At 37.2% G+C, this 18,712-nt stretch overlaps 1 protein-coding gene across 11 annotated transcripts in view; it reads left to right on the forward strand.

The window, feature by feature from the left end:
* The window catches only part of LOC125339685 (aminopeptidase O (putative)), a 348,038-nt gene that overhangs the window by 35,306 nt on the left and 294,020 nt on the right, over nt 1-18,712 (forward strand). For 10 of the 11 annotated variants that reach the window (XM_048330939.1, XM_048331005.1, XM_048331004.1 and 7 more), the window contains 2 exons: nt 1,105-2,056; nt 16,963-17,129. In XM_048330939.1, the coding sequence (XP_048186896.1) occupies nt 1,257-2,056; nt 16,963-17,129 (967 nt within the window). In that variant the 5' untranslated portion in view covers nt 1,105-1,256. Of the gene's footprint in view, nt 1-1,104; nt 2,057-16,962; nt 17,130-18,712 lie in introns of those variants that run through there. The other variant, XM_048331001.1, reaches the window with a different exon arrangement.

An 18,712-nucleotide genomic window follows, 5' to 3' on the forward strand; every position in this document is an offset into this window, starting at 1 on the left:
GGGAAGTAAGGAGTTAAGAACTAATGGGGAAGGGCTTAGTTAAAAAGTCAAGTAATGTTTTCCAGTTGATAACAGAACACCTGATATTAAGGAATACAAAAGTCACTTTAAATATACCTACTCTGTCAGGTTTTTAATTTCTTTTCTCTTGCCTTATCTTTTTCATTTTTGCTAAAAGAAAAAAAGGAACAGCATAAATGTTTTTTATCAGGACCTGAAATAATTTAAAATACTTTTTTCTTTTAGCTGTGGTGCTATTATGTAATAAGAATACATTTGATTCAGAACTTTTATGAAGAACTTGCACATTTTATTACAACATCTGTTTCTACATTTTAATCTCTTTCCTTCCTTTTATAGGTATTTGCATACTTTTTTTTCCAAATGAGAAGACCTTTTGTTTGCCACAAGAAAGCTATTATCCAGAATGTTAATGGATTTTCAGCTATTAAGATGTAATGATATACCTTGAGTATTTAACTATAAATTTGAAAAATCTCCATGAACAATCTCAAAGGAATACTTAGAATGCACTCTTGGTAAATTGGCTCATTTTTCCCGTAATTTACTGGAAGTGCTGATATGAGAGCAATGGTAATGTGAAAAGTACATTAATCCCTGGAGTTACATTGTATGTATTAAATTATTACTCTCAAAGAATAAAATGTATGAGGCCATTTAGCCCTCATTCACACTTGTTACTTAAAATCACAGTAGAGAAACAATCACTTATCTTTTGATGCACAAAATTAGAAATGATACATTTAATATCTTCTAAAACAAGAGGCGCAGTGATGCGAGGTTACAATTTTGCATAACAATTGTGCTTTTCCATAACAAGGACTATTCTAGTTAGGAGCATGATTTTTTTGGCTTTGTAGCAGTCTATTTCATTCCACTGGTAATTGAAGTATTTTTAGAATCCCATAGTGCAGCTTTCTTTCATGTCAGTCAAAAAGATTAGTGTGCCTTTTAGCAATGGGTATCTCCTATATCGGGGGATGATTAAGGATGGTAGTCACCTTGTAGCAATAGCTGTAGTTGTAGGAGCATTTAAAGATTGTATTTGGGATTTTATCTTATTGTATTTTTTTTCTTTGCCAGGGGAATGAAAGTTATGGAAACATAACTTGTGACATCATCAGGTACTTTTTATTGTTATTTTTTGTGTAAGCAGCCATTTATAATTCTGGAAGAATAAAGCAAATAGGAAGTCCTATCTACAATTTCAACAAAACTCTTAAGCAACGAACTACATGATGGACATAAAGCTGGACCCTTCTCGAGATGATCTGCCTCTCATGGCCAACACCAACCACATACTTGTGAAACACTATGTGCTAGACTTAGATATAGATTTTGAATGTCAAGTCATTGAGGGCACCATTGTGCTTTTCTTTGAGGATGGAGACAGATTGAAGCAATGGAGCAGTTCCTCTAAGGAAACCTGCCAAATGGAGTCAAATGAAGCCTGCACATTAAGGACACTCAAACCCTGCCATATTCCTGCGACAAATGCAAGCTCCTCCTCATCTAAAATGGGATATAATAATTTTGAAATCTGTAGCAAAGCTGATAAAGATATTTCTGATAAAGACGGTAACCATGACAACCAGGAACAGGCTTCTGGGATCTCTATCTCAAAGTACTGCTGTGACACAGAGAATCATGGGAGAGAGGAATTTTTGCTAGTATTGGACTGCTGTGATTTATCTGTGTTAAAGGTCGAGGAGGTGGATGTTGCTGCTGTGCTAGGTATTGAAAAATTTACAAGGTCTCCCAAGCTCACAGCTATTTCTAAGGAGCTCAGGAATGAGATGGTTCGTGAGCTTGTGACTTTGCCTGCAGATCGTTGGAGGGAGCAGTTCGATTATTTTGCTCGCTGCAGCCAGGCTCCTAGCTGTGGGGAACTCTTCTTTGACACTGACACTTGGAGTTTACGGATCAGGAAGACAGGAGCTCAGACAGCTACTGACTTTCCTCATGCCATCAGAATATGGTACAAAACCAAACCTGAGGGGCGATCAGTTACTTGGACCTCAGACCAGTGTGGCAGGTAGGTTATCTGAATGCTCCACAGCCCCACTAATTTTACACTTCGTGGATGCTTTCAGATAAGGGGCCAAGTCTGTGGAGATGCTCCTGTTTATTCTGTGGCATTATCCAGATAACCTCAAATCCTTAGGCCCTCAGAAAGGAAGATAAATTCCCAGGCATGCTGTACCTTTAATAGGATTATCTGGTGTAAGTCAGGATGAAGAGATTACTTGATTAAGCTACTGTATTTCTGAGTTAGTAGATTGTGAAGCAAGTTTAATGATGAAATCCTGAGCCTGGTTCTTGGTTGAGATCACTGCTAGTGATTTCCAGTTTTATTGATGGGAGTGATATGTCTCTGAGAAAATTCTTTAACTTCCTTCATAGCCCCCTTGAGAAAATAAATTGCTGTGACGTTGGGCAGGTGTGAAGCAAGGCAAAGCTCTTTCAAATAAGGTCAGCTCTGCTTTGTGACTGTCTCCTAGTGGCTGTACTTTCTTGGGGCTTTGTCAGTTACTGTATTAAGTCAACCCAATGCTCCTAAGTGATCTGTTCCTGAGGAGTGAATTAACTCATCCTGCTGAGACTGTGCACTGCTTTCTTGGGCTGTGACTCTTGGCATATGGTCCCAGGAAGACCCCAATTTTTACTGTGAGGAGAAGGAGTTGAGACAATGTTTTCCAGGGGAGCCACCTATCCTCTTCATATTGTTCTTCCTCAAACAGCTGTCCAGTTTTGTAGAATTTAAGAATTTCTAAATCAAACTATTGGTTCTTCATTATTTAACCTATTTATTTGTGCTAATGTGATTCAAGTCACTGCTGTAATAATTATAGAGCTTGGCTGGGAGCAAATGTTGAGGCAACAGTCTCTGGTAAATGCTTATGTCTCCTTTCTTCCTTAACCCATCACTGAAGAACCTGTTAAGAGTGTTCTTTAGGTTGTTGTTTGTGTGAAACATAACTTTGACACTGAGCTCTAATTATCCCATTCTTTGCCTCTAAACTTATCTCTTGCTCTGGTTTCCAGCTTCTCACAGTGAGTTTTTCTCCTGTTTTCTGCTAGAGTTTAAGGCAGCCTTTGGGATGCTGCAGAGTTGGTATAAACTTACATCTGCACAAAAGCATAGCAATTTATTTATTGAATGCTCTTTGAAGACTGAGGAAAAGAAACAGGTGTTCTTATTGTATTTGTTTTAAATTACTAAAAATAAGATTTGCAATAAGATTTAATCATGTAATGTCTCAATATTTAATGAGGAAATTGTAGTTTTATACTCCCAGATATTTTATTTCTGAACTGGAATAAAAGGGGCGACAGGGACAGTTTTGGAAGCAATATTAATGGTTCAAACGTGATTTTGTCTCCTCTAAGTGCCTACTACAAAGAAAGACATTAGATTTCTGAATCAAATTACATATAAAAGTATTGAGTAGAAATAACTAGTTTCTATGAAGAGACTAAAGGAGTTCTTGGGCACAGTTTGCTCCTCCAAAGGTTGACATTTTGAACTTATTCTTTTTTAAAAAATTTTTATTGTCTAACTGATGTACAGAGAAGTTACAGTTTCATACGTTAGGCGTTGGATACATTTCTTGTACTGTTTGTTACCTCCTCCCTCATTCTCCCCTCCCCCCTCCTCCTTTCCCTTTCTCCCCATGAGTTCAGTTGATTTACACTAAACAGTTTTGCAAGTATTGCTTTTGTAGTCATTTGTCTTTTTACCCTGTGCCTTTTGATTTTGGTATTCCTTTTCAGTTTCCTAGTTCTAATACCAGTATACACAGTTTCCAATGTACTCAGATAAGATACAGAGATAGTGCAGGTACAACCATAGGAAGGGGATACAAGAGGATAATCAATAATAGAAGCTACGGTTTCACATCACTTATTGAAAGTAATTACAACAGTGATATAACAGTTGTTTCCATACATGGAGTTATGAACTTATTCTTGATGTGTCTTTTTCAGATGGTTCAATAAAATGCTTGAACACAGCAGAAGTTGATACTTTGCTCTTGGAAGTTTATGATATATTAGTGTTTCAATGTCATTTATACAGTATTAGTGGATAATAAACATTAATTTAAAAAGCATACTAGAAAGATGTTCCCCTCCCCCCATTTTCTGGTAAGGAACAGGGTTTATTATAATTGAGATAATCTTCCATAAGTGGCCACAGAGTATCTCTAAATTCTCCTGTGTACTTAAGAATAACTGTAAGTATGAACAGGTAATTGTGTGGATATTTTAAGAACTTTAAGTGAGGATTACATTCCTTAGTAATATGACTGAAAAGTAAATTGTCGGATTCACAATACTTTATGAATATCATTATGTGAAAATATAAAATTTAACACTGTGTGAAAACTTTAATTAGATAGAGATTTTCTATATGGTGCAGATTCTGCACTTACAACAACTGAAGTAGCTGTTATTTATTTACTACTGAATGGAAGAATACTAATGTAAATTTATGGTCTGAGTGGGAAACTTTTTATCTCCATTTATGGGTAGGAAAATTAAATTAAGTGACAGGAAGTTCCAGAAAAAGTCTATGGCTTAATTGTGCAAGGGATCAACTTTTCATCATTACCATAGCATCTACTGTATACAAAGTTTTCAAGAACATTTAAAAATTAATGAATTATATTAGCTTTAAATCAATTCCTAATTTAAAAGTAAAGTTAGATATAAATTTAAGAAAACATTGAAACTAATCTTTCAAGTGCCATTGATGTTTTTCCTTTATCCCACCCTCACCCTACTGCAACAAAGAATAAAACAAATATTTTTTTATAATAAATACATAATTGTTTAGGAGGTCAGATGATACCAGGATGAAATACAAAATGCAACACAGTCTAATTATTCTAAATGTACTAACATCCTCTCTTAAGAAAAGGTGGGAGAAAAGGTGCTGTCCTAAGTAGCTTTGTTTTTGTTTTCCTTTCATGGCACTGGGAATTAAAGTCAGAGCCTGGCACATGTTGAACAAGCATTCTGTCATTGAGCAACACTCCCAGGGCTGCCCTAAGTAAACTTTAGGAATGCATGGTGTCTAAGACTACAGGCAAAAGAAAATGTGTATAAGTGCTGTAGTGTTGTTGATAAAATTGTTTCTCATGGGGAAACAGGTTAACAATTCTGAAGTGTGTGTGTGTGTGTGTGTGTGTGTGTATGTGTGCTAGCACTGACCAATTAGGTAAATAGACGGTGGAAAGTATAAACCAGGCTTCTCACTGCTATAGAGCGAGATTATCAATAAACAAGGGGATATAAGTTACATTTACACATTATAATGGATTAAGATTTGAAGATATTACTGCAAATTCATGGTTAGCTTAATATAGATATGAATTTCATATAGAAATAATTATAGGTTTCTGTATTTCCAAGGGCCTATATATATATGTATATATATACACCTACATGCATACACACATATATATGTGCATATGTGTGTATGTTATTTGTCAGCTGACAGGCCTAGAAACAATGAGCACATAAGTACTTAGATCATAATTTCTATAACAATTTTCCAATAAAAAGGAACAATGGTTTCTTAGAGAAATGGCTACAATAGGAGCAGGAAAATGCAAAGTGAGCCTGGAGCATCTTACAGTGTCATTCAGTCAGCAGCCAAAACCCACCGTGGGGTATGCCAAGGGGACCGGCAGTCACAAAAGAACTTTTGATAGTCGATGATGAGTAACAAAATATTAAAGTAGCATTGAATGATAAACTAAATTATAAAGTACATAATCCAAACTGATTATAAATCCCTCGACAAATAGCCAGCTATGGAAAAATAGACAAGTCTATGTACAGAAGTGTTCCAAATAATGTATGTTATAATATATAATACAACAATAATATCCTTGAGAAGGCATAGGGAATGTGAACTATACATGACTCCTGAATAATGTGTTATGGAAAAGGAAAAAAGAATTACTTTACACTGAAGAAGTTAGTTCTACCTCAGCAAGATGGTCAAGGTCAAGAACAATAGGGATGAGTTGTATTGAAAATATGAATCCTAGTATGTTGTAATTTTTAAAAAATATTACGTCTTTTCCCCAAATTCTTTACTCCACTCAAATCCTGAGAAAAATCATCAGCAAAACACTAGCTGAGAGACATTTGATTCAATGCTTGATCTTTTAAAATAGTTAAGGTCCACATAAACAAGCAATGCCTAGGCAACTGTCAGAGTTAAGAGGCGCCTGTCATATTACCCAGAAGAAATAAGGTAGCCAGGCCCTATTGTCTATAGTGCCTGCAATTGAGAGTCTGAGACAGGAGGATGGCTAGTGTGAGGCCAGCCTATGTTACATAGTGCCCCCCCCCTCTGTATATGTGTGTGTGTGTGTGTCCATCTATCTATCTGGCATCTTGTAACAAACAAAGAATATTAAGAACAAATAAGAAAATCTGAATTAAGTTTTCATGCACATTTCAATAATTGTTACAAATGTAAGGTGGTAATAGGGAGAAGCAGGTTTGGGGTATATGAAAGCACTTGTGTTTTTTCTTAAATTTAAAACTGTGCTAACATAAACCTTTTATTAAAAACTCCCAAATTTAGGAAGAAATCAACATCCTCAAATCCTTTGAAATCCCTATTTGTAAGATCTCCCCTCCCACTTTTACCAGGTAGAATATTCTCTGGAGAAGAATTGAGAATTAAATTATTCTTCTAAAGTTTTTGTCCTTATTATTCTAGTTCTAATATGAACTGAAATATTTGAAAGAAAAACACTTCAGTTACCTGTCTTAGCTTAGCCACCTTAGGGTTGAGCCAGCTGTTGAACCTAAGTGCCCTTCCTTGCTTTGCTCCTCAGATGTTGGACTCTAAGTGACATTTAAGAGTAATGGACAGGAAGCACATACATGGCAATCTAATACAACATGCTTCTTGGAAAAGATGTCTTTATATGCTGTATACATGTGTGTACCATTTATTTTTGTCAGTCATGGGGCTTGAACTCTGGGCCTAGACAGAGCTCAAGACTAGCACTCTACCATTTGAGCCACAAGTGCCACTTCTGGTTTTTGGGTGGTAATTGGAGATAAGAATCTCATGGAGTTTCCTGCCTGGGCTGGCTTTGAACTGTGATCTTCAGATCTCAGCCTCCTGAGTAGTAGGATTATATAGGTATGAACCACCAGCACCCTGCTGTGTGTGTCCTTTAAATGATGACCTTATCCATAGGCCCAAGCATGTGAAAAGATACTCCTGCAAAGCTAGAAAAGAGAAGGACTTAATATATTTTTGATTGTAGATTCTCTATATGCCCAAGGGGGGAAAATGTAAAAGTAGAGATTTTTATTTGAACTTTGTTCATTTTCTTCATTAGCCTTGCATTTCTTTTCTTTTCTTTTTTTTTTTTTCTTACTGAATACAGTGCCATTATAATCCATGCATTCCTCTGGTAACACATCCCCTCTTCCCTTAGAATTAAGATGATAGTTGGGGAAGTAGTCAAGTGATATGGGAATCTGGGCTTAGCTGATGCCATCACTGAGTGAGAATTGAATGCTGGAGAAATTTGGTTCAGTATAGGAAATTTATTCCTAAACTTTATTTGAATTGTTGACCAAAATAACATTAACCCGAAAAAATAATACTATAAGGTAATGTTAAAATTTTAATTTTTCTTGAATGATGTGATGTTTCTTTGTTCTGGACAATACCAGGATGAAGTTGACAAAGTACCATTTTTAAATTTATTTATTGATGCTGGTACAGGGGCTTGAATTCAGGGCCTCATAGTCTTTCTTGGATTTGTCACTGAAGGTTGATGTTCTACCACTTGGGCCACACCTCTACTCATAATGATTAATTGGAGATAAGAATCTCATGGACTTTTCTGACTGGACTGACTTTGAACCTGGATCCTCAGATCTCAGCCTCCTGAGTGGCGGTATTGTAGTCATGAGCCACCAGCACTAGTGTGTTTACTGTTAAGCTATTGAACCAAGAAAGATATTTTTGGAATATTTTTAATTGACATCAAAGCCATATGTTAAATGTACTTACCCCTCATTACTGAATTAGGTCCATTTTTTTATATCTCACTATAAAGGAAAGGTGTTTTTTTTTGTGTGTGTTCTTGTTCAATTTTGGGCAGTAGTGGGAATTAAAACTGGGAGCCTCACACTTCAGAGTTAGACACTTTCCTACTGAACCATACCTCTAGTTCCTTTTTTATGTTGGTTATTTTCAAAGTAGGGTTTCAAGCTATGCTTGAGCCAGCCTGGGCTGTAACCTTCCTACCTGTGCTTTTAGGTGTTGTTGAGGATAACTGGTCCATGCCACTATGCCCAGCCATTGTACTTCTCACATAACCAGATAAAAGACATGTAGCACCACAGCCACTACCCCCAACCATTGATTGAGATGATATCTCAAGCAAGCTGGTGTCAAACCATGGTCCCTCAAACTCCTAGCTTCTCAAATAGCTATGATTATAGGCTGGAGCCACCATTCCTGGCTAAAGGAAAGTTGCTTTTGTTTATTTCTCTTGTTTATTTGTTTTTGTGTCAGTTCTGGGTCAGGCGTGGGTTCCATCCCTGAGTTTTTTTGCTCAAAGCTAGTGCTCTACTACTTGAGTCAAAGATTCAATTCTGAATTTTTGGTGATTAATTAGAGATAAGAGTCTTATAGACTTCCCTGCCTAGGCTGGCTTGATCCTCAGATTTCAGCCTTCTGAGTAGCTAGGATTACAAGTATAAGCCACTGGCACCTGGCATTAAAGAAAAAAAAAAAAAAAGAATGAGCAGATCTCACAAAAGAGACTTTAGTTCTTAAATTTTTAAAAAACATTTCTAGGACTAGAGGGGATGGCTCAGAAGGTGAAACACAAACGGGAGCCCCCGAGTTTAATCCTTAATAATGTCACTTTTTTCTGCAATTATTATGCTTTTTCCTCTTATACTTATTTCAAGAAACCAGTACAAGATTCATGAGACTTAGAGTAATTAGTTCTATGATACCACCATATGACTGCAAAGAAGTTCACATTTTAGCTTCCTTCTTCCACAAACCACTTCCCAGATCTCAATTGAAACACCAAGGAAGCAAAAGCAACCATGAACTGGAACGATAACCAAAATGACCAACCCCCCCCCCCCCAAAAAAGAAGAAGTATCAGACATCAGCAGAAAATAACAAATGACAGCAGACTGTATAATGAAGATGGCATAGTTTGAGAAGAAGTGGAAATTGAGAGCCAGGAGACTTGAATAGTAGTTTCACTTATGCTGCTAAATTGCTGAGTAAATTTATATCAGTTGTGGAGCTTAATTTCCTTGTATAAGTTGACAAGATGCCATGACAGGGTCTTAACATGATTTCTGCATATACTACTTTGTATCTATGAAGGAGTTCTAGGAGAAAAATACTGTCTTTGCTTTTATTACTAGTTTGCCCACTTCATACAAAAAAGTCCAAAAAACCAACTCCTTGATAAAATTCACCTTGGTAAATTTTTTACTTAGAGGCACTTGTAGTTCTATCCAATCCAAGCAGCCTTCTGTTTGGAACTTCTATGTCATCTGTTGATGAACTGTGGCTTTCATAATGGAGCCATGAAGTGGAATGATAGAAAAAGTAAGTGTGTGTGTATGTGTGTGTGTGTGTGTGTGTGTGTGTGTGTAGGGGAGAGAGAGAAAATGTGAACAGTCATTGGAACTAGTAGCTCTTGGTTTTTGTGGCACAGTAAAACAGTGGTTTTCTCACTATATTGGAGACTGTAACCTGGTTTAAAGAGAACCTGCTATATCCCCTGCAGGCTCATCACCTACCCACTTCTGGCAGTATGCTCACCAGTCACTGAACTGTGACTATCAAAAGTCTGAAAAAAGTAACGATGGAAAGTAGTAGAATTTACAACCTTTTAAAACTGGAAAATAACCCCCTTTTTTCCAGATTCCAGAAAGACGTATATCGTAGTCAACTGGAGAGAGAAAATACATGGCTTGAATCAATGCTCTACAAATTCTTCTTTATGGATGGCTCCTGAAGATGAGTGGATATCCACATGTAGAAGACTAAAACTAGACCCTGCTTTTCACCCCTATAAAAATCAACTCAAAAGATCAAAGGCCTCCGTGTGGGATGTAAAACTTTGCAGCTACTGCTGTACTGGCTAAATACCACCAAAGCAAAAGCTTTCTGAATAGGATTCCAATTTTTGCTCAGGAAATAATAAGAATTGACTAATGGGGGTTGCATCAAATTGAAAGCCTTCTGCACAGCATAGGAAAAAAAATACCCCATTGAGAGATCTTTCAGTACAGGAGAAAATCTCTGTAAGCTGCTCAACTAAGATGAGGTTAATATTTAGAATCTGTAGAGTGCTAAAAAAAAAAAAAAAAAAAAACCAAAACACCAAAGGAACAAATAACCAAATTAATAATTAGGCAAATGAATACACACTTCTTGAGGAAATACAAATGGGCAAATAAACAAAGAAATGTGTGACATCGTCTATAAAAAATGTAAGTCAAAATGACATTAAAATTCAATTTCATTCAAAGGGAATACCAAATTTGAGAGACACAGGGTAAAAAAAGAGAAATAACTACAAAAGCAATACTTGCAAAACTGTTTGGTGTAAGTGAACTGAACACCTGGGGGGTGGAGGGAAAGGGGCGAGGGAGGGGGGCATGAGGGACAAGGCAACAAACAGTACAAGAAATGTATCCAATGCCCAACGTATGATACTGTAACCTCTCTGTACATCAGTTTGATAATAAAAATTTGAGAAAAAAATAAATAAATAAAAATAAATAAATAAAATGTAAAAAAAAATAAAAAAATAAAATTCAATTTCAAAGAAAATGTAAGTCAAAATGACATTCAAATTCAATTTCCTCCTAGTCCCTTTCTATCATTAAGAAAATTTCCACAGCTAGATGCCATGGCTCAAGCCTACAATCCTACCTATGAGGAGGGCAGAGATGAGGAAATCATAGTTTATGGCTGGCCTGGGAAAAAACTTCTCAAGGTTCTATCTCAGCCAGTGGCTGAATGTGGTGGTAAGCACCTCTTATCCTAGCTACAGGGGAAAAAATAGGTGGAAAAAATGGTATGTGTCTATTTTCCCCAGTGACATTTCTACAAAAGTGGGGGAATTACAGTTTAGTGTGGCCCTTACATAAAATATGCAAGACCTTACCTTGAAAATAACTAATGGGAAGGAGGACTGAAGGCATATAGCTCAAGTGGTAGAATGCCTGCCTGGTAAACCACAAGACCCTAAATTCAGCCCTCAGTATTCTCAAAACTAAAAACAACAAAAGAAAAGCAAAACAGATACAAAGATGGGCAGGGTTGGGACCCTTAAGTACTGTTGGTGGGAATGTAAATTAGTGCAGCAATTGTGGAAGTCAGTATGGAAATTTTTCCCATATAACCTCATCCTGCTATACTTCTGGGCATGCATCCTTAGAAATATAAGTCAGTGTAAAAGTGATGTACACACACCCCTATTTATTACAGCACTGTTAACATTAGTCATGATAAGGAATCAGCACTACAACTCTAAATGGATAAAGAAAATGTGGCATATATACACAACAGAGTATCTTTGAAAAATTAGTATATGCTAATAAAATTTGAGGTATGCACACATGTGTGGATGCACACAAGCACCACATAGGTGATAATGAAGCACATCAGTTAGTTGACTTCTTACCTTGGAAGGCTACATTAGTGTGTCTTGTCCCTTTGACCACTCTTAAAACACAGATATGAACTAGATGCTGAGTGATTGTTGTTTTAATAGTTTCTTCCTCAGTTTTAGAGGTTCTTTAATGGCAGCAAGCCATTGTCCTACATTTCAACCCCTATTTTTTGTTTTTCTCTTCTTTCTGATTTTCATTTTCCTCCCCTATGCAGTTAACCTGGACTCTCCATGAGGTCTCCCAGGCAGTTTGGTCTTCCAGGGCCTGAGAGCATGAGCCTTAATGAGAGACTTTCCTTTGCATGCTAGAGAAAAGTCATTCAGACTGGAAATAATGAAGTTATAGGCACTGAAAATTTTCAGGCTGGCTTCTGCTTATCTATCCCATAAGCATTCTAGCAACATAGCCGAGGTGCAAGGCTGTGCATGTCGAATAAACACACAGCTGCATTGATTTCAGTGATTACACATTCAGATACCGAAAAGCCTGATTATAAATGCACATTCATTTTCCTCCCTTCTGAGTGAAGGGTCAGGTAACAAGGAACCAACTTTCCATATACAGTAGTTCTCATTTGCTTGTGCATGATTAGAGCCATCTTTACTCTTAAATCACTACATAGCAAATGTGATTACATGACTATGAAAACCCTATATTTACCTAGCCTCCACCTGCTGGCAGATGCCCCAGATTCCATTAGAGAATTTATCTGGTGGATAAGATATGTATCTCTGTTAAAATATAGTTACTTACCTTTATAAACTGTTTTCAGGGGATGTGAGACATGCACAAGGATACCAGATTGTAAAAGTGAAAGGCCTTGGATTATTATTAAGTCTGGCACTTGGTTTGAGTAGATTGGTATGGAGTAGTGTGTCTCAGCTGAGAAAGGAAAAAGCTAAAGAAGGTAAAAGTTTGGGGTGGGGGTATGTCTCAAGTAGAAGAGCAACTACCAAGCAAGTGTGAAGCCCTGAGTTTAACCCCAATACTGCTAGAAAAGGGAGTTAGGGCTAGGTGCAAAAGAAGTCTACTTTCAAAAAAGTGTGCCTAAAATCTCCTATCTGTGAAAATAGTGTGAGAACATTCCAAAAAGTGAATGAGTCATATTAGACATGGTATATTTATAGGTGTGGCTTTCCAGATTGACAGCTTGATCCATCTACACTTTCAGATACACTTACAGCTCTAGATACCAAGTGGAAAACCCAAAAGAAAACACATTTTAAGGCTTAACAGCATTAATGGCCCAGCCAAAAGAGAAAGGTAGGAAAAGAGACTTGTTAGGACATTGGGGCCCTTGAACACTGGGCTTCTCCTGGGAGCCTGGCCAAGTGACTAACCCCTTTAGTAGAAGAGTTCATGTATAGAAATGGCAGAAAGAGCCTTCTGAAAGATGACAGAAGAGTCAGGACAAAATGTCTAGAAATACTGGAGGGACATAATACAGAATTGGGAAGGAAAAGATGGGGACAATACAGTTTTAATCCAGTCAATTAATTTCTCCCCTGGTTTGCTAGTATTCTGACTTGGATCTATATAGAGTGCCAATGTTTACTACTTCATAAAATCATAATTTCTAATTTTCTGAGTTCTAATTTTGATAGGTGCCATTGTTGGATATTATATTTGGAATAGAAAACACAGCCTCATTGTCTACAAAGTTGACCTCTGCTGTATGATGTATAAATAAGCCCTTTATAAACAGACGGTACCCTTTGTCTTTTCATTTATCTCATCCTAAGTTTCTGTTTTTTGTTTAATAGTTTGCTGCTTGAACCAGAAACTTTGGAGATTTTTGTATATCTTGCTACATAGCAAGTTACTGAAAAAAAAAGGTTGAAAAAAATTAGCAAATAATTATTGTCTCACAGGTTTCTGAGAGTGGGAATTCAGGAGCAGCTTGGCTGGAAGATCTGTCCTCAGAATCTTCTAAGGTTGTAGTCAAGCAATCAGCTGGTCCAGCAAGCATCTCAAGGCTTGACTGAAGGTAGAAAATCCTCTTACATAATTGTTGCAGGCTCAGTTTCTCACTTTCTATTGGCCAAAGTCTCCATTCTAGGATTCCATACTAGGCCTCCCCCTAGGCTGCCTATGTGTCATGATATGTGGCTGAATTGCCCAGAGCAAAAAGGTAAGAAGGAGGGAGGGGGAAGAAAAAAATTCACTAAACTTTTTTACGCTCTTATCTCAAAAGTGACATCCACCAATTTTTCCATATCTTATTGGACACAGAGACTATCTAACACTGTACAGCATAGAGGGAACTATAGAGTTATATTGATGTGAGCAGATGGAGGTCATTGGGGGACCAGCTCTGAAGCTGACTCCCTCAAAGAAGTTTTTTTTTTTAAATGCCAGTACTAGGGCCTGAATTCAGGGCCTAGCCACTGTCCCTTAGCTTTATTGCTCAAGGAGTCACAGCTCCACTTCCAGCTTTTTGGTGGTTAATTCGAGATAAGAGTGTCATGGATGTGCCTGCCTGAGCTGACTTTGAACCCAATCCTCAGATCTCAGCCTCCTGAGTAGCTAGGAGTGCAGGTGTAAGCCATTAACACCTGGCAAGAAGTCATCTTTTTCTTCTTCCTGTTCTTCAGAAAATTACTTACAAAATCTTTCTAATTCTGCCTCATAGGACCTCTTGAGTGTGACCTCATCTTAGTGCTAATGGATTATGCAGGGAAGAACTATGGAGGCTGATGGAGGAAGCCTTGGGGACACTATACCTAAGGCCACAGTTGGAGTACGAATGATATGCTGGCATGGGTCCACACCAACCTTGGAGGGAGTAAGAACATCTTGGCAAGCTTGTCATTTGTGTAGGGCAGAGAAACCACCCCACCCCAGAGTCACCCAAGGCAAATGAGGTGCTACAAGCACAGGCCCTTTCAGAAGTGTCTTAAGCACTAAAGTTCAGTATGCAATCAGTCCTTGTACATGAAGCAGAAGTCTTAAGAGAACGCCAGAGCAGGAGGGCTTTTTGCTATCCTGTAAATATCATAAACAGGTTGAACTCCACAAGTGTACTGGATTGGAAATGGCTTTCTGGATCCCTTGAACAAGAAAAATCGGAGATCTTTTCTGTTTCTATAAGAAAGCAAACATCTTTTCTTCAGCATTTGCCATTGTCAAGGAAAGTAAGAGTCACCTTGCCATTTGGCCAATGGAAATGTCTGCCCTATTCCTGCTAATTCTTTTCCTTCTTGGGACTCTCCTCCAAGATGGGCTTTTAAAAAAAATAATGAGACACCTATTAGGTAAAATTTTATGAATTAGATATACCTTGACTTCACCTGAGAGCACTTTGAGCTGCTATGGGATCCCTCCCTTTATCACCATCCCAGTGAGTATAGCTGCCCTCCTTGCTAGATTCTTGAATAGCCTAAGGGTAGACAGTTAACTGAGGTTAAGTCAATTAGCCAAGGACCCATGGGGAACATTGTAGACACTTCAAACTTGAAATTGGTGGGAAGCCTGGGCCTTGTATGCAGTTTTTTTCTTTATTCATTTATCTATTAACTTGAGATACAGAGCCATAGACTTATGACCAGAAGAGACAGTAACTGTTACCCACCTCCTTCCCAACTCCCATTTTATTGTGACAGAGCTAAAGGGTTTCTCTCATTTAATAAGTTGGCAAGCCTGCTAAGAATAATGTCTTCTGACTTTCTGATTTTCTTTCTCTGTCTCATATCAAACTTGTGAGATATCATGAGATATATGTTTGTAGGATACATGTACAGCAACTGTGTTTATCTTAAGATCTGTTTTCTGCTCTTGCTATGATCTCTGAATCTTCAAGGAATTTTATTTCACAGGCTCTCTTCTGCTGACTTCTAGCTAGGTTTGGCTGATGGGGAGCATTGAAGGAAGAGTTGAGAGCAAGGCTTGGTGAGAAACTCTTCCTGCTTCCTTTGGTAGTTTCAGTATAACAGTCTCCTTTGTGATTCCAGCTCCTTCTGGACAGTCCCCTTGTGATGCTGGCTTCTGCCAGACCATTCCTGTCTCTATGACCCAGTAACACTAGCTCCTTCAATCTTATGCATCAAAGCTAACTTGTAGTTAGGACTTATCTCTGGGTTGCCTCACTTCAGCACTTCTATCATTTGTATAATCAGTTCCTATATAAATTACTTCTTTATTAAGCCCTAGTGTTTTCTCTTTTCCTTACTGGACCCTGACTGGTAGAATAAAGCCATCACTCTGGTGTTCTTGCACATTGTGGGAGCAAATTGACTGTTTAGTCATAATGTTAATGAAAAAAGGAAAAGCAGCTGGACTCCGGTAGACGGGGCGGGGCGGGGGGTGGGGGGAAGAGTTCCCAAGAAGTAATACTCATCTCCATTTAGCTGATTAAAATGACAATTTTTTTTATTAACTCTGAAACACAAAAAATAGAAACATTTTCTTAAATGTTTTTCTGAGGAATCAGCCTGTGCTTTTTATTCTGTGGTTCCAAAAGCACGGTTCCTTTGCTTTTATGGGTCTTGTTCATTTGTCAACTGTGACAACAGTGGAAGGATTTTCTTGTTTAAGTAGAGTGTCTGTCTGTCTGTCTAGATAAGTTGTGACAGAATGAGACCTAATGCCATGCAGTTGGTTTCATATACTTGCTTTGGTAATGGTAAAATACTTGGCCTTCCCGTCATAAGCCTGGTTGTTGTGACCTGCAGTCCTGTTTGTATGCCAACCCCTGTTCTTGGCCTCCACACAAGGATTCCCACAAGGGTTCCATTTTAGAAGGTGGTTTCCAAGATTGGGGGTATCTGACCGCCAGCACTGGTTTTGAGACCACCAGCTTGTTTTTCCAAACATTAATATCTCAATGATCTCCAAACATATTTTCTTTTCCAGAATACTTTCCAAAAAGTTTGTAAGAATGTCTGAAAACTTTTTTTCTTTTGAAGGCATAAGGGCCTAAGGGGAGGGGGACAAGAGTAATGTAAATTATAACTTGGCAGACTAGTATTTAAAGCTTTATCCAATTTTTTTTTCTCTTAAAAAACACCTCTCTACATATTTAAGTAATTCATTTGGGAGAAATAACCACTGGGCTATTCACATAGCTGGCCCCTTGGCAGTCATGGTTGAATATGCTTTGAAACCAGACAACTACAAAGCCTCAAATGTTTTCACTTTGAAAGTTCAACTTAACCTTCCCTACTATGGTGGTGAGAAAAGTGACAACTCATTTTAAAGATTCTCCTTCTTTGTGTCTTTGTCTTTCTTCTGCAGGCCATGTGTTTATACTATGGGATCTCCCATAAACAACAGGGCCCTTTTTCCATGCCAGGAGCCACCCGTTGCCATGTCAACATGGCAGGCTACAATTCGAGCAGCTGCATCTTTTGTTGTTTTAATGAGTGGAGAAAATTTTGCCAAACCAACACAGCTTCAGGAAGGTACTGTACATGTGTTCTTTGCTTATTTATGTATTGTACACATGCTGGACCCAGGAACCCAATAAGCAGTGTTTTTCTAAACTTTAAAGAGCTGCTTTATTAGTTGGGTTGGAAATGAACATACTATAAAACATCCTGCCAGAGAAAACAAGCAGGGGATGGGGAGGAGCATTTGGGAATCCGGGCATGGGATTTAGAGCTCTTCATGCCAGAGTTATCAATTCATAGATTATTTTAGCAGTTAACTTTTACCTGATGGTTTATGGGTCATAAGTGGGTGGTCTTAGTTGAAGACTTTCTCGTCAGGCAAGTGTGTCATGGAAATACCATTATGGTTGAATTATCTGTGGTTTGGTCAGGGAGTCTGTACTTGGTTGTTCACTATATTGAAAGATAGTACTCAAGTTGGCCAGTGTACTAGGGCTGTATTGGTAACAGATCTGTTCTGTACACTCTTTACCAAAAATATATTAAGAAGGTAGAAGGCTAATTATCATCTAGGTTTTGTCTGTGGATTATATACTTGTTAAATACTTAACACGTTTGAGATCCTAAGCATATTGATGACAGGTAAAATTTTTCAGTTGAAGTATTTCTTCATTTAAAATACAGTGACTCTTTTACATGTGTTATAGGAACTTAAAAATATATAGAAAAGTAAAAATAACACTCCCATTTTGTTGCATTTTCCTCCTATATTAGAAGTTATTCAAAATTATCCTTGTAAGATGCAACATTGTTTATTCTGGGTTTTTTTTTTGACTCATGGTATATGTTGAACATATTTTAGGTTATTAGCTATTTTAAAATACAATTTTAGTGTTGGCATACTATTTTGTTGTATGAATATATTTATTCACTTAGCATTTCTTTATTGCTAAATTGTTTGGTTATTTGAAGCTTTCTCCCAGTTATAAAGTTGTGCTAAGTTCCTGAGGAAACATTTTCTACTCAATCTGAAATTGTAACATGTTTAAGGCAATTTTTACATAATCTGTTATTTTCCAGAACGATTGTGCTAACTTACTTATCTTACTTATCTATCAGTAACTACCAGGGTCTTTATTTCTTGGAATTTTCCTTATCAAGCAAGAATCTCTCTTTATTTTGGATTACTTTGGTTATCAGTGTGTTTCATATGTTTCTTAGCCATTTTACCTTTCATCTGTTCATTTCCTTTGCCAGTTTTTGTACTGAGGACACAGGTTTTCAAAAAGTTTGTCCTGTTTTTATTTTGGTTGGCTCTTAAAAAAATAAAGATGTTAAGCTCTTACCATATTTGAAAAAAGGTTTTTTTGTTTTCCCAGTTGGTGTGTCCTTTCATTTTGTATGATGTTTTTGATCAGTAGAAGATTTACATTTTTAGAAGATTAAAATTAATCAGATTTCTCTTGGAATCTTCCCTCTAAAATTTACCTACTTTTCTAGTATTTTACTTTTAGATATTTAATACTTGAAGCTTATATTTCATAATTTAACTCTTTACCTTCTATAGTTTATTCTCAATAGGTTTTTTAAAGTAAGAACTAAATACTACCTTTTTTTCCCAAGAAGAGAACCAACTGCTTTAAGATAATTTATTG

Source organism: Perognathus longimembris, chromosome 1 (assembly GCF_023159225.1).
Source record: "Perognathus longimembris pacificus isolate PPM17 chromosome 1, ASM2315922v1, whole genome shotgun sequence".
Taxonomy (NCBI): domain Eukaryota; kingdom Metazoa; phylum Chordata; class Mammalia; order Rodentia; family Heteromyidae; genus Perognathus; species Perognathus longimembris.